Raw genomic sequence first — 24,630 nt, forward strand, 5'->3', positions numbered from 1 at the left:
ATGGCAAATTTCATAACTTTCAAGTTTTTAAATAAATTCACTTTTTTGTTCAGATTCATGATTCTTGATCCAATAAAATCTATAATTTCAAATTTCAGAATTTTTATTAATATGCATTAATAAGTATTAATATGTTCAGGCCCTAGAGGGTTAAAATGACAAGCCCACCTCCAAATAAAAAAAACTCATAAAACCACATATAATCATCTAAAAAAGTAGACTCCCCTTCAAAAATACAGAGTTCATTAAAAAAAAAAAATAAATAAATTGATTAACTTCCCTAAAATGCTAGAATAATGTGAAAATGGGCGCTCATGTAATGTTAAATTCATAAGAGAAATTAAAATCTCTAAATTCTAAAAAATTGTTTTTTCCAACAAATTCTTCAGGGTGTGAAAACGTAATTACCTAAAAAAAGTAGATTTTTTTTTATTATTATAAAGTAAAAGAATCTTCATCTACAACAGTTTTTTTTTTTTTCAAACTAAAAGTATTAATTGATATGTTTTAACTTCAATTTTGTTTTTAAATTTATTAAATTGTATCACTCCAGAAAGCATGCGACTCCTGATGCAATCCTCTACCTATATAATGTTTGTATATATCTTAACATAACCTAATTATTACCACATCTGGGGAGATGCTGCTCAAAGCACAGTTTCTGGACTTGACAAAATCTCTGGTTCCTCCTAAGACATTCATAGCAGTAACTCATCTTTCTACCACAACTGCAAAGAACATTTTCTTTCTCTATGTGACTAACATCAAATGGAATTTCCATGAACAAAGTTTTTTTCTAAGAACTTCCCATCTTTGGAACGTATTACCATCAGACTGCTTTTCCGCAGGCTACAACATCAAATATTACCCAATACTTTTCATAAACCGTTCACATGAATAATCAAATTCTATTCATCATTTTGAATCTTATCAATCATTCAGCTGACAATCCAATAATCTCATTAATCCACATCCTCATGTGGCTTTTGGCCTTGATAAGTGGAGATTTATTATTAAAAAAATAAAATTACTAAAAAAAAAAATATTAAAAAAATGAAAACATTTTTTTTATTAGTTAGTTGCCATTTATCAAGTCCCAGAAGCCACTGAAGGATAAGGGTTAATGGGTTAATAGGTGTCGGATGAGACAACACTGAGATAATCAGTTATGGTGGAAATTGGATAGGCCTTAATTTATTTTAGAGGACGGCTCATCAAGAACTTGTTTACGTTAGACTTGGAAACAACCATGTTATAGTCAGCTGAGAAGCAACTCCACAGTATTGTGTTCCACAGATATGCACTACTGGGAGACCAGCTCTGTTCATGGAATTTTCGTTTAGTATTAGGCACAGATAACAAAACTACCATCTGTCGAATCTGAAATTGATGACGTCATCTAACGTGGTGAGATTTGGAGAAGTACCTTAAACATGGGTCTAACATGTTCCAAGTGGGTAGCACTGGTAAAGCTGGATGGTACATGGCTGACACTCTCCATGAGAGCACGCGCTGTCTGGGCCATTGTCTCCATCTCCATATTGTACAGTAAACGTCGCTGTTTCTCGCTGATTAAATCTTCTGCAAAAAGAAACAATTTCTTCTTAGACAACATTTTATAATAATACAAACAATGATAGTATTTATAATACAAACAATATTGTACAGTAATAATAATACAAACAATATTGTACAGTAATAATAATACAAACAATATTGTACAGTAATAATAATACCAACAATGATAGTGTTTATCTGTATTGTTAGGAATGAATACAGTAAAGGAGTACGGGTTTATTGGATTCTTGTATCTAAAACCGTATATTGACCAGTTATACTTTTTATTTTATAAAAGTATAATATACTATGTATACCCATACTCCATCCAGTCACAAACACAGCCAATATTTATTGGATTTCATTTGAAAATTCATAAACTGTAACATATCTTTTAAGACATTTTTTTTGCATAACTAAAAACAAGTCTCTCTACTTTAATAACTGTTATTAGATAGAAGTATTATCTATCTACACACACACACACACACATATATATATACACACATACACATATATATACACACACACACATATATATGCACACACATATATATATATATACACACACACACACATATATATACACACACACATATATACACACACATTATATATATATATATATACACACACACATACATATATATATATACACAAACACATTATATATATACACACATTATATATATATATATATATATATATATATATATATATATATATATATACACAAACACATTATATATATACACACATTATATATATATATATATATATATATAGCCAGTAGAGTTTAGTTTCCTAGAAGTAAATCCAATGAAACAACACGTGTCTACCAAAATAGTGCTCAATGAGTGAACAGAGCAGGTATATTAATTTTATTTATACAAACATTTATGGCTACATATGTGCATACATGCTTCTGTAATCACCCACGTCGGGGGATTACGTCTTCAGGCCAAGAACCACCTTCAAAAGTCTTTTGAAGGTGGTTCTTGGCCTGAAGACGTAATCCCCCGACGTGGGTGATTACAGAAACATGTATGCACATATGTAGCCATAAATGTTTGTATAAATAAAATTAATATATATATATATATATATATACACAAACACATTATATATATACACACATTATATATATACAAACACATTATATATATACACACATTATATATATATATATATATATATATATATATACACACATTATATATATATATATATATATATATATATACACACATTATATATATATATATATATATATATATATATATATATATATATACACGCACACATATATATATACATACACACGTAAGTGATTGTGCATGTGCAGATGGTCTTTACCAAAGTGTCAATTTTTAGTCTACAGATTTGAAACTTGATATATGGGGTATTTGGACCTATGGAACAAATTCGATTTGTTTTTTTTAGACAGGAAAAATAGCTGATCAAAATTGAAAATTTGGAACTTGGCAAACAAATCGAGTGTATGATCCACGCATGTGCAAATATGCATTTACATGGGTTACTTGTAACGCTTTGATATACATATCTCAGCTCAGATGGTAGCAAATAACGCTGGAAAGCTAAATGTTTTGGTTTCAATTCTAGCTGATGGCACCTAAATCATATTTGTTTTTACTAACACCCACACTGAAGATTGGACCTTCAATCCCGAAGATTGTGAATGACAACTGAATTTTACCAAGTATTTTATCCGTTATGCCATAAGTTGAAATGATCCAAATAATATGAATTCTTCAGCCTCATCTCAAAATTACAGAAACAAGATCAATTTTGGTAAAAATTTAATTTGAATGTCTTCAATCTTGCTATTTCATCTGATATATGCATATAAGGAAACATCATCCTGTTCATACACGACTAAGCAATAACATCAGAAAAAAAGCTGGCAGACGCATTGACCGAAAATTTTGCTGGAAGATAAATAACAACAAAAGAAAAAAAGGGAGCAAAGAACGGACTTGTATATTGAAGGATGGCAGAAAATTTACTTACTCGATGATTTAGCGGGTTTGTGCGAACCGGTAGTTTTCATTTTAATTTCATTGCCAGCAATTTCATCGTAGATTGATGATAGGTATTCTTCCGGCAAGTCTTTACTGTCGTTAATTCCTCGATTCATTTTGATGTATTGTTCTTTTGTTATTTTGTGCTTGACTTGAGAGCTGTGCAGATCCGTCGTCAGCATAATGATAGAGTAGGCTAACACGTAGGCAGTATCGGCACTTGCAAAGAGTTCAGAGCTGAAATAAGACAAAACATGAATTAGGCAGGTTTTTTTTTTACATGGGGGGTCACCACTTATCAAGGCCCGAAGGCCACTCAGGGATAAGGGTTATTGCGTGGACAGTAATCAATGAGATAGTATTGTAGTAATCATTAGTATTGGGGGTTTTGATAGAGTGTCTTACTTAAGGGGGTGGTTTGTCAGGAGTTTGTTTATGTTGGACTTGAAGACGTCCAAGTTGTAGTCAGGTGGGAAATAGGCAAACGGAAAAGAAAGAGAGTTCTACTGGCGTGCAGTTCTAAGAAAGAAGCTTTGCTCATGGAATCTACATTTGGATTTAGGCACAGATAAAGAGTGGGGAAAATTATTGACAGTAGTTTCAGCCAGACGGGTGTTTCTCGTGAAAGATTGGCGAGGCGGGACAAGGGATTGGAGCTCAGACAAGCACCTGCCATGGAAATAACGATAAAACAAAGACAGGCTCGCAACGTCTTTTCTGTGGGAGAGAGGTTGCAGGGAAGAGAAAAGGGCATCCTCCACTAAACCACAAAGTCTATTTTGTACTCTGTCAAGGTAGGATAGGCTGTTTTTAGCAGCTCCTGCCCAGATGTGGCAGCAGTACTCCATCCTTGGACGTACTTGGCTTTTATAAAGATAGAGAATTGCATTAGTAGTGAGATCTTCTGGAGCGGTAGAAGGATCCCACCATTTTCCCAGCATCCCTGGCAACAGATTTGATGTACGTGTTCCATTTCAGAGCAGGAGTAAAGGTCAAACCCAGAAGCTTGTCAAAACATGGAGCCTCTCCAAGACGAGAGCCACTGAAAGTTGGACATGCTTCAAACTTATTCATTACATTACAAACCATGTCCTAAGCAGATTCAGAAGAAAACTGAGACAATCTATTCACCCACCCACTCCGAAACGAGGAGAAAAATGCAGCTTTCAAAAAAGAACAATATGAATTGGGACACAAATTTAAATTGCTTCAGTCTAGAAGGATCTATCCTTTACTGACAGAGGACAGAATAGATACTATATACTGATATCAGCTCAAGAGCTGAAAAGTGCATTTTTAAGAAAGTTCAACACACCGAAAAATTTTAAGTGAAGGTGCAGCCTATGCTTAAAGGAAAAACTTAGCATAGGAAGATATTTGCAAGAAGATATTGAATCCGTAGAATGTGTTGATTTTGCAATCATGGTGTTGGATACTGTGGACCCCGAGTAGTGCCAGATTACCCAATGGAATAAAGAAACAAAAGATGAATTGCGATATATTGTTATTGAGATGTGAACTATTTCAATGGCAGAAGAACGTGTTAGAAGATAAATAAACTGAATATTTACAATTAAAAGATTGGAATTTAGTAAAGCCAGTTAAATATTTATTTAATATATAAAATAAGTTAATATATACAATAGATTTGGAATTTTAGTTACAAAAACAATAATTTACCAAAACAATAAGAGTGACCTGGTTGGTAACTTAAAAAAGAAACAAGTTATCATATATTCGCAAAAAACAAACAAGTCAAAGAGTTTTCCAGTAAGTGGGCTAGTGGATGGGGATTGAGTTCAGACTGAAATTGTTGGCCTGAAAGAGATTTCGTCTCTACGGTCCATGGAAGCATCTATTGGATCAACTAAAGAAGATGTAGAAAAAAAGTGGATACGGCAAAACTCAATGGGAAAGACAGAAATAAAGATGGATGAATTATAACTTGGTGTTATGGCATTTTCTTTGGAGGAAATGTATTTCAATTACAGGACTCACATCAAAAATGACCACCAGGAAGAAAAGATCTATTCCAGTAGGTAGGTTTCCCCTTTTGTCTGGTGCCAAGCAGACAAAGATGTTATTTGTCAATAAAAGAATTGCCTCGAGTACATTTATTGTCCTATTTTGCAAACTGCCCAATTGAATCTGTATATACAAACGCATACACAAAAGCGATAGATGATACACACCGGTAACATACATACATGGATATATAAACAGGTTCTTTCAGTCTTTGACAGACTATGGATGTCCACGAAGGGGTGATACCCATGTGAAATTTTTGTGGTTGGAGGTGCGCAATCTTCAACCACACGTCTCCTGAGTCGACATTGTTAAATACCAGTGACAAGTGAAGTGTATGTACAGGACGACTGGAAACAAATGCTGAGCACATACAGCGCATGGAATTCCAAAATGGTTACCCATCTGGTACCAACCAAGCTCAATGTTGCTTAACCGGTGATCTAACAAGAACCACAGTGTGTCAATGCGATTATGCCATGTGTGTGTGTGTGTATATATATATATATATATATATATATATGTATATATATATATACATGCATGTATATAACATACATTTGAAATCATATATACATCAAAAGAGACGCATTTACAGAAACATGGTTACATAGATGTTATACAAACCGACACATATAAACACACATCATATAGCGGCCATACAGCAGATCATTATGTATACACATCAGTATATAACACTGTCGCAGAAATAAATTTAAACCGACATCCTTTAAATACTTTAAATATTTTCTTCCCTAAATTTGACTGTTAGAAATTATGTCATTATGAAATTATAATTTAAACTTATTAAAATAAACTTCAAGTAAACATTGAAATATGAGAGATCTTTTATAATCATGGAATTTCAAGTTTGTTGTGTAGTTGAATTTTTAGAGTAGAACCATGAACTTTGTTTTATACTTTTCTATGCACTGCAATGAGTTTGACTTCAGCCATAGAAAATGTAACAAATGTTTGTTCCCGAAGCATATAAAACAGTGGACAAAAAACATACCGACCCACATCATCATTTTTTTTTTTTTCCTAAGCTTAGAAGGAATTAAGAAAAAAAAAAAAAAAAGATCTGAACCATAGGTTTTGATTCATCGTTATTTCCCCTGAAAAAATGCGAACCAAGCATAAGAAAAGAAAGATGGTTGTCCATCTAGACAAACTGAGTATATAAGAAATATATTTTTACCTAGCATTGCATTCACAAAATCGTGCAGCAAATTTCTCCATCAGACGATCAATTTTCTGGGCTTCTCCTGGAAGTCGGAAACCTTCTAAAAACTTGCGTAATCCGGAAACCATATCCAACGAATGAAAGGCAATTTGATCAACATAAGCGTACATCACTTCTTTATTAAACCTGATTAAAAAATAAAATTAAAACCTGATTAAAAAATAAAATTAAAACCTGATTAAAAAATAAAATTAAAACCTGATTAAAAAATAAAATTAAAACCTGATTAAAAAATAAAATTAAAACTGATTAAAAAATAAAATTAAAACTGATTAAAAAATAAAATTAAAACCCAATTAAAAAATAAAATTAAACCTGATTAAAAAATAAAATTAAAACTGATTAAAAAAAATACAAGTTTTATTGTCTAAAGAATAATTGTGTCATGTATAAAGAGAATTTTATATTTGAGAAAATTGCAGAAAAAAAAGGAAAATTTTTTTTTTAAATACATAAATAAAATCAGAATTAATGAGCACATCTTAGTTTGTAATTGCAATTTACGATCTGACTGCTGAACTATTAATACATAACTTAAATAACTATTTAATATTATATAATTATAATTCTCAGCAAATCCTAATTTTATTAAAAGATCAGAAATTTCAGAAACTACTTAATCCAATAATTTTATAAAAAAGAAATTAAAACAATACCTTAACAAATTTAATTATAGTTTTCATAACAATTTGGTTCAATCAATAATTTAATGACTAAACGAAGTAGTACTGTCATCATTAATTTTTACTTTTAAAATTTTTTGTTGTTAAATAATTTGGTTAAAAACAATATATAGTTAAAAAATAATGTATCGTTAAAAACAAAATGTATCGTTAAAAAAAAAAATGTATCGCTAAAAAAAAAAATGTATCGCTAAAAAAAAAAATGTATCGCTAAAAAAAAAAATGTATCGCTAAAAAAAAAATGTATCGTTAAAAAAAATGTATCGTTAAAAAAAAAATGTATCGTTAAAAAAAAAATGTATCGTTAAAAAAAAATGTATCGTAAAAAAAAAAAATGTATCGTTAAAAAAAAATGTATCGTTAAAAAAAATGTATCGTTTAAAAAAAAATGTATCGTTAAAAAAAAATGTATCGTTAAAAAAAAATGTATCGTTAAAAAAAAATGTATCGTTAAAAAAAATGTATCGTTAAAAAAAATGTATCGTTAAAAAAAAATGCATCGTTAAAAAAAAATGCATCGTTAAAAAAAAATGTATCGTTAAAAAAAATGTATCGTTTAAAAAAAATGTTTTCTTAAAAAAAATGTTTTCTTAAAAAAATGTATCGTCAAAAAAATGTATCGTCAAAAAAATGTATCGTTAAAAAAAATGTATTGTTAAAAAAAATGTATCGTTAAAAAAAATGTATCGTTAAAAAAAAATGTATCGTTAAAAAAAATGTATCGTTAAAAAAAAAATAACTTGATATTTACTTTTCATTTTCTCCAAGGAAATCTCCAATTGCCGTCTGAAAAATGAGGAATACAAAATGTATTAACTAAACAAGCTTTTTTGAAATTGATAATCTATGATTATGAATGTATTTAGGGTGTCTTTTGAGGAATATCTTATTTAATTAATGTAGTTTTTAGGAAATAATTTATTTCATTTGCACTCATATGCAAGTACTATTTACTTCCTTATAATGGCAGTGTTAAATACAAGGGTTTTAATGTGGAGACACATCCAGCTACCAAAAGGTTGGTTGGTTGTTTTTGTTTTACGGCATAACCAACCTTTTTCAGGTTATTTAATGCCGAATCTAGTTATTTTGAGGAACGATTTTTAATGGAGTATATTTGTTTTTTAAGTCGGATTCTATTTAACCCATAGTTGGGACCCTAACAGGTACTACCACTCCGGGTCAGAGTGGACCTGGGAGTAATGGCAATTAAAGGGTGGCTCCACACTCCCCAAGGCCCGCAAGGTGGGGCCTCACCATCGGATATAGTTTTAGGTCATATCTAGGACCGTTGTATAAAGGGTTCTTTTTAAAATTTTTTATAAAGGCCAATTTTTTTAAGATATGAGAGTATGGTGTGGGGATTGTTTTTATCAAATAACTCTTTAATATTGTTTTCTTTGTAGAATCGATTTTTTACTGTTAAAAAATCAGTACATTCAATTAATGTGTGTTTGATTGTGAGTGGTGTTTGACAAGGTATACAGATGGGTTGGCTTTCTTTTTTTAGGAGATATGAGTGGGTTAAGCGAGTATGGCTTATTTTTATTTTGTTAGTTTGACTTCTTTTCTGTTTAGTTTCGTATTTTGTTCTTGTTTTTTGATTTTTGGCATGATTTCGTGAAGTTTGTTGTTAGGGTGTTCATTCCAGTAGATTTGCCATTTCTCTATTGTATATGCGTCGATATGTTTTTTTAGATCTATGTATGGAATTTTACAATTTGCATCGATTGGAAGATTTAAGGCGTTTTTTGCTGCAGAATTTGCTAATTCATTACCTTTAATACCGGAAAGGCTCGGTATCCAGCAGAAAATGATTTCTTTTTTACTATTTAGTTCAGTTAATTTTTGGAGTAATTTTGCGATTAGGGTGTTGTCCATCTTTTTATTTTTAATCGCTTTTAGAGTAGATTGGAAGTCTGAAAGGATTATAAATTTGTTTTTTTTGTTATTGGAGGCGAGTTTGAGAGCTAGGATTAAAGCATGTATTTCAGCACTGAAGATTGAGGTTTCTTTTGGGAGGTTTGATTGTTTTTTTGATTGATTTATTGAATATTGCTGCACTGGCTGTTGCGTTATTTTGTTTAGACCCATCTGTATAGATGCGTGTGTGGTCTGGATACTTTTCTTTGATTTTATCAAGATCATCATAAGTTATTGGATGAGTATGTTTCTTTTCATATTTACTTAAATTTAGGTCGATGTTAGGGGATACGATTTTCCAGGGAGGGGTTTTGAGTAGGACAGTTTCGTGAATTTTAGTTATGGGTAGACTTGCTTCTTTGGAAATCGATTTTATTCTAAGTCCAAAGGTTTTGATTGCATTTTCTTTTTGGTCAAAAAGGTGTTTACGGTTTGGTTTTAAAGTCCTATTGTGTGCTGGGTTTGTGGGGTTGGCTGTAAGTTTTGTGTAGTATTTTAGACCAAGGTTTTGATTTCTGAGCATTGGAGGAGTTTCATGTGCTTCTGCATACAGGCTTTCTGCAGGGGAGGTTGGAAATGCTCCTAGTGCTAGTCTTAGTCCGGAGTGGAATATTGTGTTGAGGGTTTTTAGATGTGACTTTCTGGTGGATTAATATATGAAGCTACCATAATCTATTTTGGATCTAATTAATGCTCTATATAGTTTGAGTAGTGTGTTTTTGTCAGCTCCCCAATCTGTATGGGCAATGACTTGTAGGAGTTGTAATGCTTTATTACATTTGGTTTTGATGTGATTGATGTGTGGAATGAAATTTAGTTTTTTGTCAAAAATGATCCCAGGTGCTTGTGTTCGTTTATGAATGGAATTTTTTCGCCTTCAATCTGTAAGGTTGGGTCAGGGTGGAGTTTGCGTTAGTTACAGAAATGGATACATTTTGTTTTAGTTTTTGAGAATTTGAAACCATTTTTAGTTGCCCATTTATTAATTTATTTATGTTATGTTGTAGTTTTCCTTCAATAGTGTGAGTGTATTTAGATCTGTAGCTGATTGAGCAGTCATCTACATATAAGGAGCTATGTATATCAGGAGAGAGTTCTTTTATGTTATTGATTTTTATGTTAAAGATAGCTGTTGATAATATGCTGCCTTGGGGCACTCCTCCTTGATTTTGTGGGTCTGATAAAGTTGAGTCTATGCGAACTTGGAAAGATCTGTCTGTTAGGAAGTTTTTTTATGAATTCAGGTAATCTGCCTCTTAGTCCGATGTTGTGGAGATCTTTTATGATACCGTGTTTCCAGGTAGTTTCATATGCTTTCTCAAGATCGAAAAAAACAGATGTTACGTGTTCCTTATTGATAAAACCTTCTCTGATATAATTTTCGAGGTTAGTGATGTGGTCTATACATCCTCGATTTTTTTGGTATCCACACTGGACTTCAGAAATTATTTTGTTGTCATCTAGATACCATATAAGACGGTAGTTAATCATTCTTTCGAACGTTTTGCATAGGCAGCTTGTGAGAGCTATTGGTCTGTAGTTTTCTGGGTTTGATGTATCTTTTCCCAGTTTGGGTATTAGTATTATTGTTGCATTTTTCCATGAAGTTGGGAAATCTTTTGTTTCCCATATTTTATTATAAATTTTGAGAAGGAGTTTTAATGATTCTGGTGGAATTTCTTTCAGGAAGCTGTAGTGTACTTCATCTGATCCTACAGATGAGTTATGGGATTTTTCTATGGCAGTTTCTAGTTCATTGAGAAGATTTCATTGTAAGGCTCTTGGTTTTTGGAATTAAAGTTTATTTTGTACTTTTCTTCATGTTTCTTAAGTATTTGGAATTGTCTATTGTAGTGTTTTGATGATGAGTTTCCAGCAAAGGTTTTAGCTAGTGTGTTAGCAATAACTTTTTTATCAGTTACTTTTTGTTTATTTGTGAGAAGGTGTTTGATTGGATTCGGATTATATTTTCCAGTTATTTTCCTAATCATTTACCAGACGGTTTTGGATTTAGTGGTGATGTTCATTTTGTTGATGAATTGTTGCCAGCAGGATCTTTTGCATTCTTTAATTGTTTTTTGAGTTTTAGCTCTTTGGTGTTTGTATTTTATTAAATTGTCTGTTGTAGGTTGTTTTTTAAATTTTCTTAAGGCTGCCTTTCTCTGTCTAATGGCCATTTTACATTCTGGATTAAACCAGAGTTTGTTTTTTTTTTCCAGGAGGAGAATTTTTGGGTATGCATTTTTTGGCTATTGTTATGAGTACTTCCGTGAATTCTTCTATTGTTTGGATTTGATGTTCTGTTAATTTTAGTGAACAAAGTTCTTTAAATTCGGCCCAGTTGGCTTTGTTTGTGTTCCACCTGGGTATGTGGTTTTGGATGGAGTTACTGTAATTGATTATAATAGGGAAGTGATCACTTCCACAGGGTTCTTCGTAAGTGCTCCATGTATAATCCAAGAAGCTTGATGGATCATGCATGGTAAGATCAATGGCAGTAGTTGATCCGTTTGTTGGATTTAAGTATGTGGGATTTTTTTGATTGAGAAGGCGCAAGTTATTTTTATTAATTAATTGTTCAATTTTGTTTCCTTTTGAGTTTGTGACTTCGCATCCCCATAACGTACTGTGGCAGTGAAAGTCTCCTAGAAGAATGAATGGTGAAGGTAGTTGTTTTATTAAATTTTCTAGTTCATTTTCATTTATTGGTTCATGAGGAGGGAGGTATATTGAGCAAATTGTGATTGTTTTTTGTAATGTGACTTGAGTTGTAATTGCTTGGAGATTTGTTTTGACAGAGAAATTGCTTTGAGGTATGTTATTCCCTACAAGAATTGAGATGCCTCCATTAGCAAGAAGGCCTGTGTTATGGAAATAGTTGTATTGTTCATAGTTTGGTGTTTTGAAATGGTGATTGTTTTGTAGAAAGGTTTCTTGTAAGCAAACAATGGCTGGGTTGAAGAGTGAGATAAGTATAAGAAGTTCATTATAATTAGATCTTATTCCACGACAATTCCATTGGATAATTTGTTGTGTTTTATTTCTATCCATGAGGTTGTTTAGTTTTCCTCTATTTCCATCTAAAGAAGTAGAGGGTTTATCTTTTGTCGGAGTTTGTGTCTTTGGTGAAGTGTTTTCGTGGGGTTTTTCTTTTTTTGTGTTTGGATCAAGGGTGTTTTCAGTTTCCATTTTTTCTAGAATTTGGAATCTATTTTGAGTGTCTATTGTTTGGTTTTCTTCTTTTCTGGAACGTTCTTTATTTGCTGTTTTATCATTGCTTATGTTTTTATTAATTTCTGGTGGTTGTTTTCTTGGTTTCTGTGATAATTTTTTTAATGGTTCTGTTGTGGATGGAATATTATTTTCTTTGTTTGGATTTGTTATTTCTATTTTGTTTCCCAGATTTGAGTATTTTTCTTTTAGACTATTTTGAAATTCTGGCCATTCTTTAATATTTAATGTAATCAGTTTGTTTATCATTTCCCTATATTGATCATGTATTTCATTATGTTGGTATGGTTTAGTTGCCTTTTTTGTTGTCTCAGCAAATGTGTTGTCTTTCATGTACGTCTCAACTATTTTTCTGGTTTCTGGAAAGGTTGTGTTTTTTTTGTACTTTACTTCTATAATTTCTCTTTCTTTTTTATGTTTTGCATATTTTAGAGAAGACCGAGTGATCTTCTTTGCAGTTAGTGCATTTCACCTCATTTATGCATTTTTCTTTGTTGCCGCATTTTCCACATATTTTTATTCCTTTACAGACTTCTTGATATGATATCCATATTTTTGGCAATGGAAACATCTTAATGGGGCTGGGATATATTGGTCTACTTTTACATTTAAATAGCCAATTTTTATTTCCTCAGGTATTGTTGGTTTGTTAAATGTTAATATATATGTGTTGGTGGTTATTATTTTATTGTTTCTTTTTATGTTTATGCGGTTGATTACTCCTTGTTTTTCTAATTCGGTTTTTATTTCTTCTTCAGTTGCCAGCAATAGTTCATAACTTCGAATTACTCCTTTCGAAGTGTTTAGTGTTTTATGGGGAAAAACTTTGCATTTGTACTCATGAAAGTTCTTCATTTTGAGTAGAGATTGAGCATCTCTAAGATTGGTTATCTCAACTAGTAGATTTCCATCTTTTGTTTTTTTGATCATTTTTGGTTTACTTTTTCTTGATAATGTTTTTTCTATTAAGAAAGGTGATAAATTTCCAATTTTTTTATTTTCAATTAATTCAATAACCAAGAATCATGGGAACTTTCCTTCGTCTATAGTTGGAACGGTTTTTCTAGTTTTGAATTTTTGTTCTTCATCTGAGCTTGAGAGGTCAGAGTCAGAGGAATGGTTTCTTTTAAGGGTTTTGAGGGGGATGCATTTGTTTTTATTAGCCATGGATTTTGGGATTTATTTTGCATCAACCACGCTTCCTACCCACCTCGGAGTCCAAAAATGGGGAATAGTAAGGGGGAAACCCATTCGCCTTGACCATGTCGGGGCTACGTGGAGGATATACTCTTTTGGCAAGGAGTTCTCAAGCACTATATTTTCTGTTCAATATGTCCTCAAAAATACATTTGCTCAGATGGAGTGTTGAGTTCTGGTCTTTCCAATTGATTGACCCTTGCCACCGCCTTCTAGCACTTACTTGCTTTGCCTATTTTTCGTAGTGGGGGAAGAAAAAAAAAGATGGGAGTACCTTTAAGTTTCGTTCTTTGTTGTGGTAGTTGGTACTTTCGGTGTAAGTGCTAGGGCTTGGCGTGACTGGCCGATTGGTCGGATCGGACCTCTCCGACCGCCCGTCTAGCCAAAGTAAGGGCCGAAGTAATGTGTTGCAGTGCCTAGACTTTTATGCACCCAGGTCTAGGTTAGCTCAATCACCAGGATCACATCCTAAGGCATTACGGGTAGCAACCCATGGCTAACTGGTTGCCCCATTGAGGGATTTTTACTCTCTGCAGGGGGGGCAGTCAGCTTATTCTAGTGCCCTACCAACAGGGCAAAAAAAAAAAAGGGGGGGCGGGGTTGGTAAGTAGGGAAGGAAAAGGAAAGGAGAGGGGGAAGGGGGTTGTTGTTTTTGTTTTTGCAGAACATAATTAAGTTTTACAAAAGAGAATAGAAAACAAAAACAGAAAATCGATGGAGGTGCATTTTGTCTCAGGAAACCAATAGACAGCCTGATCTGGTAGCACCAGGCTACCAAAAGGGGGCACTCTGAATTGGGATAAAAATATAAATTACCTCAGTGTAGAAAAATCTTATTGCACTGACCAAAGCCAGAGCAGATAGTACACACAAGGTTTTTAAAAGGAAAATTTTATCCAAACAAATTTAGTGCAATTTTTTATTTTCTCCCAAATTTGAAAAAAAAAAAAATGCCTAAATGCTGTTGATTGATTTCTCAATATTTATGTTAGTTGCATAACATGTTATCACTTACTTTATCTAGTCTTTCTTCAGTATGAAAAAATATTGCAATGTCTTCAGGAGTCGTTCCTAACATGCCCTGTTCTTGTAAATAGTGAATACCTTTCTTGGGTTTCTTGTGGAACCTTTAAAAAAAAAAAAGCAAAATTTTAAACCATGTATTTCAATCAAACACAAAATAATGCAAACATTCATGAATTATGGAAGATTTCTTTTAAAAATTAATTTTAAAATAAATTAAAAAAAAAAATTAACTTAGAACTGAGATTCAGACTTTAATTTTCAATATTGATTTTCTAAAAAATTAAAATTTATTCTTTGAAAAATTAATAAACAAAAGAATACAACATTCCAAGCGATAATCAGTTACGTTCATTGCTATATTGAATTCTCCAGCATGGACTGAAAGAAATTACATAGAACAGATTTTATAAGATAGTTAATATGAATACAAAACAGAGTTTCTGGGCCGTCAAATTTGTTTTCCATGCATGAACAGATTTGCCTTAAACAGAAAATCAACAACAAGAGGATTATGGTATACACATAGAAGAGCGACGATAAAAAGAATGAAAGACTAGCAACTGCGCATGTATGTAAAAAAAACTGTTCTGTTGATTGTTTACCTTTAGTCACTTCTATATCTGATCAAAGTACTAGGGTCTGGGGATTTCCCACCCTCTGGCCGTGTATCACTATGTTGCAGAGAGAAGCAATTAAATCCCTAATCCACAAAATACATAAGTCATAAGTCATAAAAAATACAAAATGCATAAGTCATAAAAAATACAAAATGCATAAGTCATAAAAAATACAAAATGCATAAGTCATAAAAAATACAAAATGCATAAGTCATAAAAAATACAAAATGCATAAGTCATAAAAAATACAAAATGCATAAGTCATAAGTCATAAAAAATACAAAATGCATAAGTCATAAGTCATAAAAAATACAAAATGCATAAGTCATAAGTCATAAAAAATACAAAATGCATAAGTCATAAGTCATAAAAAATACAAAATGCATAAATCATAAGTCATAAAAAATACAAAATGCATAAGTCATAAGTCATAAAAAATACAAAATGCATAAGTCATAAGTCATAAAAAATACAAAATGCATAAGTCATAAGTCATAAAAAATACAAAATGCATAAGTCATAAGTCATAAAAAATACAAAATGCATAAGTCATAAGTCATAAAAAATACAAAATGCATAAGTCATATAAAAAATACAAAATGCATAAGTCATAAAAAATACAAAAGTCATAAGTCATAAAAAATACAAAATGCATAAGTCATAAAAAATACAAAATGCATAAGTCATATAAAAAATACAAAATGCATAAGTCATATAAAAAATACTAGTAACATTCCTAGAATCTTGTGCATTTCTCAGACATGATATTCTAGTACTACATTTGCTAACACAAAATATTCAATAAGAATAGTTACTAAACTTTTAGATATAACAGGCTGATGCTAGGAAAGTGGGCTCTCTCTATCATGCTAGAAAACTACTCACCCCTGAGAGTATTCTGTACCTCTACAACGCCATCATTCGCCCATGCATAGAGTATTGTTGCCACATCTGGGCAGGTGCATCTACCACTAGTCTCTCCCTCTTGAATAGGGTCCAAAAAAGGGCCTCCAACCTAATAGGCCTCACTTTGTCAACTAAGCTCCAATCCCTGTCCCATCACTGCAATGTTGTATCCCTGTGCCTGTTTTACAATTATTTTAATGGAATGTGCTCTGATGAACTCATTCCACTTGTGCCCCCTCGATGTTAATATCCTCGACAAATCCGCTTAGCAACAAAATCTCACCCCTTCATTGTTGAGGTCCCTAAATGCCAGAAAGCTTTCTACTCTAATAGTTTCTTCCCTTGAACAACTAGACTTTAGATTCCCTTCCTGCTATCTGCTTCCTTTACCGTACTGACACGCAGAAGTTCAAATGTAATGTAAACTAACATCTTGTTAACTTTTCTTAGGTATCGTCCCAATTAGTAGCCCCCTTACGTCCAAGTAGCAATATGCCTTGTTTGGGGGTGAAGGTGAATTAAAAAAAAAACTTTTCAAAAAAGACAAGTTTAATATTTAAATGACATATCAGTTTTCACGTTCGTTTAACAAAAAATAGAAACCCTTGTGATACAATGGGTGGTTTCCTCTGCCGCTACCACGGATTATAATTGAGAAGAGATGAATTATCTCCCCCTCCTCATGGGGGATGGGGAGGGGGGCACCAGAGTCAGAAGAGTAATGAGGGAGTTCGCTTCTGCTGCTCTCGTGGGATGCTTTTTAGCTGGGTTTTGCTTGGGATGAATGTGTCGGCAATACTCAGTATCTAAACCAGTGGAAGGCACGCCCGCTTTGTCGGTCGCGTTAAGGTTGAAAATTGATACTTTCAAACAATCATGGTTCACTATTTTTCATTTCAAGACTTCTGTTGCCTCTTGAAGGCTTTCGTTCTTGCTGACTTGCATCCACACCACGACTCAAGAATCAGAAATCATCACATTTATCATCAGAGTAGAATAGCATCAAAGCATAAACACATTTGCACTTGCTCACCCTTTAACTATGCAATAAAACTCCCTGCAGCCACTTTCATTTCTTGATAAGTTAATGAAAGGGAAGATGGGGGGAGGGTATCATTTTACAAAATTTTTTTTTTTTTTAAATAACTGTCAGTTAATAAAGTAGGGTTTCAAAGGGAAACAATTTAGCTAACACGGTTTAGGAAAAAAAAAAAACTTTAAAAGAATTCAAATTTCGGTTATGAAGTTTGGAGACGAGGATTGATTATTCGTATTATTTTGATACTTCGGACTTGCCCATTATTTGCACAACGTTTCAAATCGATGTAACTTCCCGAGTACATTAGATCGAGTACTTGGTGAAATTCAGCTGTACAAAAAAATATACATTCCTGGAGGTTAAAAATTCAATCCTCAGTGCGGGTGACAATCAAAATATAATTGCGAATTATTGAGGACTTCTACTCAGATAGTTGACAGAATGAGAGCATGCTACCCCCGTAGATTAAACAAAGGGTTCTGTTCAAAATTCTATATGGATTCGAGTTCACCAAAAAGATTTTAGAATTCGACAAGATACACCTGAAGAAGGGTGTAGGTTACGGCAACCGAAATGTTGTGCAAATAACAGTCAAGATGAGACCAGTAATCCAGAGAATTCAAATAATACGAATAGAAAATTCATATTTATGTTAAATTCTTGCGATCCTTCATCAAAACATTAAACAAGTCTTTTTCAAATTGATGTAATGAGTTTGTCTGGGTTTTTTCTTCTAACAAGAATATGATTGGCTGATTAAGGCATAAATATTGACTGGTAGAACCGCCTGGGGAAGATGTCGCAAGTTACGCCGAAAGCCTCACGCTAAGCAATACCAGCTCTGACCGCAAACATTTGTTCAGTAAAGTGAGATTAGTAATCCAAATTGTACCAACAACGACAACTCGGCTACTTCAAGCGATATATATCACTTTCATGAGACATATTAGTAATGACAGAGGATTCGAAATTACCTTATATGATACTACTAGCCCGGGTGTTTGGAGGTGTGTGTTGAGCAAAAAAAATAAAAAAAGTGATAGTAGGCAGGCTTGAACCTGTACCAAGAAGGCGGAAAAGAACGTAAAAAAAATTTTAAAAACGTGACGTCTTTGCCGTTACGTTCATCCCCAAACCAGAAGTGGCAAAGGTTTAAATTAAGGCTAGTCAATTGAAACGAGAGGATGACTTTCAAAAATATCAGTATCAGCAGAAACAGTGACCCCCCCCCCCCTCCTTGTAAAAAACTGCCCAGTTGAGGGTGCAGGAATTAATGTTTTTAGTCAATTTTTCAATATTTATTGTTCGAAGGTTTGAGCTTCAAAACGATATTGATCTTGTGAAAATCCATGCCCTCTGTCGAAAGTTTTAGGCAAACATACATACATATATATAAACAGACAAGTGAGATTAATATAATAGACTAGCGGGGGTGCCCGGCATTGCCCAGTTGTTTGGAAAAAAAAAGTGTTAGTAGGCAGGCTCAAACCCATGACGCTAAGGCGGGAAAAAAAGTTTGTGGTCAGAGCTGAGATCTTACCACTATGCTATGAGGCGAGAGAGAGTGAAAAGCATTCAAATTTATCAATGTCAATCAAAACGTTGACTTGCTAAGTGAATGAGTTCATGCAGGCGCAGAAATGAACATTGGCTGAAGGCCAGTTCAACTTTCTGCCATTTCATTTGTTTCCCCATGATGTTGGGGAAACCAAGCTCCCCCGAAAAAGGGGGAACTCTTAAATGAATAGCAATTGTTTGATATGAAGGGTTTTTCTCAACATTGATCAAAGCTGATTGCCGCTGATGGTTTTGCTTCAACGAGTTTCACTTTATTTATATGAAAAAGACCAACAAACAAACTAAAGGACGGAAAAGAGGGAATTTTATAAAAGTCGATATAAATAAATGTAGAGACGTTTGTTCGCAAATCGTAGATATTATAATCTAGGAAGTATATAAAAAGTTCTAAAACATAGTAATCTTCTGAAGAATCCCCCCCCCCAAAAAAAGCCTTTCTTGGACATACAAAAACGTGCGCGCCACTTTTGCCTTTTATACATATATATATATATATACGGGGGGGGGGGGGGGGTTAATGAAAACCTAAGAATAATCGAAGTAAAAAAAACAGAAAGTGGGGGGTACTTGGGGGGGGGGGTTACTCAAAACATTGAAAAAAAAAACACAAAAAAACTAGCGTAAGGCAAACGAACGATGTTAAATGTAAAAATCGAAAAAACAAAAACAAGAAAACAGAAAAACGAACGTTAAAACTTTTGAAAAAAAAAAAAAAAAAGTGAAAAATTGCTTCCATAAGCCTGTTTCAATATTAAAATTTAAAAAATCGGTGGGTACCCGGGTGTTTTTGGGTGTGTGTGGTCGGTCGGGGGTGTTAATGAAAAGCTAAGAATAAGTGAAGTAAAAAAAAAAAAAAACAGAAAAACGAACGTTACGTGAAAAATGGCTTAAATAACACTGGTTCAATATTTAAATTTTAAAAATCGAAAAAAAAAAGACATCTCACACCACGATTCGAACCCAAAACGTTTAGATAATGAACCAACGCCCTAACCAACTGAGCTAACACAACGTACATGAAATTTAGTCAGTTCTTCAACTATTTAAACTAAATCAGGCCATGACGTCATCTGACGCATGCGTAGAACCGGTCGTCGTCATGAGAGGACGGTTTTTGTTGACCCACCCCCTGTAGAAAATTGTCGATTTCGGGGTGAAAAAAAAAAATGAACGTTTTTGGACAATTTTTCGATATTTTTCAGGCGAAGGATGGAGCTTCAATATGATACCAAGTTTGTCAATTTTTGTTCTGTCTGTCGAAAATTTTTAGTGGACACACAAACATACACACACATTTTCACTTTTATATTTATAGATATCTTTCTCTCTCTCTCTCTCTCTATATATATATATATATATATATATATATATAGAGAGAGAGAGAGAGAGAGAGAGATGGTAGGCTTATGGCTGTTAAGGAAGTAGGAAAACAAATAAAGTACGAAATAAAATAAACGCAGAAATATTTTTTTAAAATAGACAAAGGGTAGATTTAAATTTGGGTGTGATGAATGACGTAATGATCGGGGTAGGTAGAGAACAATAGGACAGTAGAAATTTGGGGGAGAAGGTCGCTGGGCGTCAGAGGAACAATAAAGCTGGACAGTCAGTAATTTTTTTTTTGACAGATTTAAGTTGAGACATTAAAACAGAGTTGAGAGTACAGTTGGATTTTGGATACGGCCGATGGCAGTTGATCGTTCGGAGATTCCTGAGGGAGGTGGAGAGATGGAACTGACAGCAAGTGACTAACATGGCCTCGGCATAACGTACATGTGGACTAGCGTGTTGAGGGTTGATAGGGACGCACACAGTGCGCTCTCCATTGACGGTTGTCAGTGTGAACAAGACAACAACATTACCAGAACTAGATCGATGAAAGATAGAGAAAGTCACGACAGACACAATGTTTGGGGTCAGCGACTTATCAATGGAGTCACGTGGTGTCACACTCACAAGAAAAAAAAACTTCAAATAAAAGGACGTTAGAAAAACTTATTACTTATAGAAAATAAGTGATTTGTTTTCTCTGTATTTTTTAAAACTTATTAACATATAACTAGTTTTATTTTTATGCAAACATTTGTTGCTTACTTGAAATTATTTCAAAGCAATACGAGTTTGAAGAGAACAAATAGAGGATATAGGGAGAAGAGAAAAATTCTCGGGCATTGGAAGATGTGTGCTCATCTAATCACAAGAATGGTTGACAAGATTCACTTACATTTCAATACCGTTCTCCTTAATTTCTTTTTGTTGTTTATAAGCTTCAAATTGCTCGGGATTGTCGTTAGGCAAACTGGTGGTCAAGGAGCTACTGTTAGAGTTGAGAGAATTCACGCTACCGTAACTGGTCATGGTACCTTTACCAGAGTCGTTATCCGTCTCGTGGCTCAAAGGTTTGTTATCGGCACCTTGAAAGAAAGAATTAACGTATATTAGAACAAGAGGTGAACAAAATGATGTACAAAACAGGAAATTTACTGCAAAGCAAACGTACACGTACTCAAAAATGGGTAAAAGTTCACTGTAAATGCCATGAAACTAAACATTTTTAAAAACAAATTTTGATTTTAGTTTTAACAGAGTGATCTCCCTTATATCAATTAGATTCTGATGATTTATTTGTGAACCAGTCATCACGGTGCACTTATCTAGCTTGTTACAAATAGAACAAAGTAGTTCATTTTTTTTTTTTTTTTAGTTTTTATATATAAGACTAGCATTTAAGCCCGGCGTTGCCTGGGTGTTTGGAGGTGTATGTTGAGCAAAAAAAAAAAAAAAAAAAAAAAAAAAACGGTCAATTTTTTTAACTTTGACCCCTTAACATCTAAAGGAACCTGTATCTAAAATTTCAAGTGTTTTTAGACCCAAAATTGGCGGAGGAGTTTGGTAGAGTTCTCAAAGGTCAAATCGCCAAACTTTGACCCCATAAAAGCCAAATTTCTGTCTGAAAACGGATTACAAAGATTTTCCCAAATCTCAATACCCTGTATATCAAATTTCGAGTCTGTAGACTGAAAATTGACAGTTATTGAGTAAAGAAATGTACACAGACACAGACGTTCACTTTTATATATATATATATATATATATATAGATTGATTATTCCTGTCTAAAAAAGATTCAAAGTGATCACCTGCTTAAATGTGATCAATCCGAACTCCTACCTTAAAGAGTTCTTCAAAAATTATAAAGGTAAGAGAAAATTATATTTCCTTAAAAATATATTTAGTGAATTAAATGTACCAAAACATGACGTTTCAGAATTTTATTATCATGGTTTCAAAAAAAGATTTTATTAGCTTTGTCAAGTATTAATAACTTTTGTACCTTCTTGTTAAGGAAAACAGATAAAAACAAACTTATGTGAGTATTATACTGAAGTTAAACTGCAGTATTCACCATTAGCAGGCTGAACCGGCTTCCTCTGAAGTCAAATTCACAAGTGGTCACCAGTCACATGTATAGTCTTGTCCAGAGAAATTTTGGCATTAGGTTTTTGAAGTTCTTACAGGAATGTCAACATCTTCCTACATACAGCACCTGGTATTTCCGAATGATCACCTATATGATACTAGCCAGGTTTAATGTTGCTTAACTTTGGTGATCTAACAAGAACTGGTTTGTCAACATGATTACGTCGTATATACATAGTGAAATTGGTTGAAACATTTAAAGTGTATATATGTATATAGTGTGTTTGTATATATATATATATATATATATATATATCTGGCTATAAGTCTTGCTGAGCCTTCAGTTTAGAAGCCCATCCCCCCAACTTAATATACAAAGGGACTAGACAGTAATTGACCACTACATTCACCTGATCTGATATTCCCCTTGACCAAGGATTGCCAAAGTTTTGGAAGAGGGAGGAGCATAGTATCAACTTTTTAGAGCTACGTGGGCCAAAAAAATAATAAAAAATGACCTGGACATGTTTTATGCAGTTTTGCTCATTAGTGAAACCGGTTCTCCCAAACCTCATTCTTTTAATCATTTTCTGAACAAAAAGAAAAACTACCATACACTTCACTGATACTATGCTCTCCCCTCTTCGAAAACTTTGGCGATCCTTGGTCAAGGGGAATATCAGATCAGGGGAATGTAGTGGCAATGACTGTCTAGTCCCTTTGAATATTAAGTTGTGGGGATGGGCTTCTAAACTGAAGGCTCAGCATGACTTATAGCCAGCTATATATATATATGTATATATATACACACACACACACACACACACACTATATACATATATACACTTTAAATGTTTCAACCAATTTCACTATATATATACAACGTAATCATGTTGACAAACCAGTTCTTGTTAGATCACCAAAGTTAAGCAATATTAAACATGGCTAGTATCATATAGGTGATCATTCGGAAATACCAGGTGCTGTATGTAGGAAGATGTTGACATTCCTGTAAGAACTTCAAAAACCTAATGCCAAAATTTCTCTGGACACGAATATACATGTGACTGGTGACCACTTGTGAATTTGACTTCAGAGGAAGCCGGTTCAGCCTGCTAATGGTGAATACCGCAGTTTAACTTCAGTATAATACTCACATCTTTTTAAATTTGTTATGTTTTCCATAAGAGCTCTGCAGACCAGATTAAAGACTTTCGCAAACTGGATCTGATCTGCAGACCATAACGTGGAGATCCCTGACCATAACTATCGATTTTGGAGGCCCCTAATATTCAGGTTTGTCATCACAACAAAATCGACAATCTATCTGATTTACAAGTTATTTTCATATGTTCGTACTTTTTTTTCTTACAAAGGAATCACCACTTATAAAGGCCCAGAGGCCACTCAAGGACAAGAGTTAAAGAGTGTACAGTAGTCAAAGAGCCAATATAGTAATCGTTATAAGTGTAAATTTGGTAAATTGGATTACTTGAGGCTTATCAAGAATTTGTTTATGCTGGACTTGAAGACAACCATATTGTAGTCAGCTGGAAAGCAGATAAACGGAAGAGAGTTCCACAGACGTGCAGTTCTAAGAAAGAAGCTTTGTTCATGGAATTTACATTTAGGTTTAGGCACAGATAAAGAGTGGGTGAAATTATTGATAGTGTTTTCAGCTAGACAAGTGTTTCTCGTGAATGTTTGGCGAAGGGGGGAACCATAGATTGGAGCTCAGATGAGTACTTGCCATGACATTAACGATAAAGCAGAGACAGGCTCGCAGCGTCTCTTCTGTGAGAAAGAGGTTGCAAGGAAGAGAAAAGGCATCCCCCACTAGGTTACAAAGTCTATTTTGAACTCTGTCAAGGCAGGAGAAGATCTTTCTAGCAGCTTCTGCCTAGATGCGGAAACAATACTCCATTCTTGTACCTAGTTCTTATATAGGTAGAGAATTGCATCAGCAAGTAGATACCTACTGGATCAATAGAGAGATCCCACCATTTTTCCAACGGATTTGAAGTACGTGTTCCATTTCAGATCAGGAGTAAAGGTGAAGCCCAGAAGCTTATCAAAACATGGAGCCTCCCCAAGACAAAAGCCATGTAATCAAGTTATTTTCATATTTTCATATGTAATAA

At 33.5% G+C, this 24,630-nt stretch overlaps 1 protein-coding gene across 7 annotated transcripts in view; it reads right to left on the minus strand.

Moving 5' to 3' along the window:
• The window catches only part of LOC145296942 (brefeldin A-inhibited guanine nucleotide-exchange protein 1-like), a 259,000-nt gene that overhangs the window by 38,343 nt on the left and 196,027 nt on the right, over positions 1-24,630 (minus strand). For all 7 annotated transcript variants that reach the window (XM_080143154.1, XM_080143149.1, XM_080143148.1 and 4 more), the window contains 6 exons: positions 21,295-21,484; positions 14,920-15,031; positions 8,305-8,339; positions 6,826-6,996; positions 3,589-3,836; positions 1,427-1,581 (listed from right to left, as the gene is read on the minus strand). In XM_080143154.1, the coding sequence (XP_079999280.1) occupies positions 1,427-1,581; positions 3,589-3,836; positions 6,826-6,996; positions 8,305-8,339; positions 14,920-15,031; positions 21,295-21,484 (911 nt within the window). The remainder of the gene's footprint in view (positions 1-1,426; positions 1,582-3,588; positions 3,837-6,825; positions 6,997-8,304; positions 8,340-14,919; positions 15,032-21,294; positions 21,485-24,630) is intronic.

The sequence above is a fragment of the Euprymna scolopes genome, chromosome 17, assembly GCF_053919585.1.
Source record: "Euprymna scolopes isolate OS-2025 chromosome 17, ASM5391958v1, whole genome shotgun sequence".
NCBI lineage: Eukaryota > Metazoa > Mollusca > Cephalopoda > Sepiida > Sepiolidae > Euprymna > Euprymna scolopes.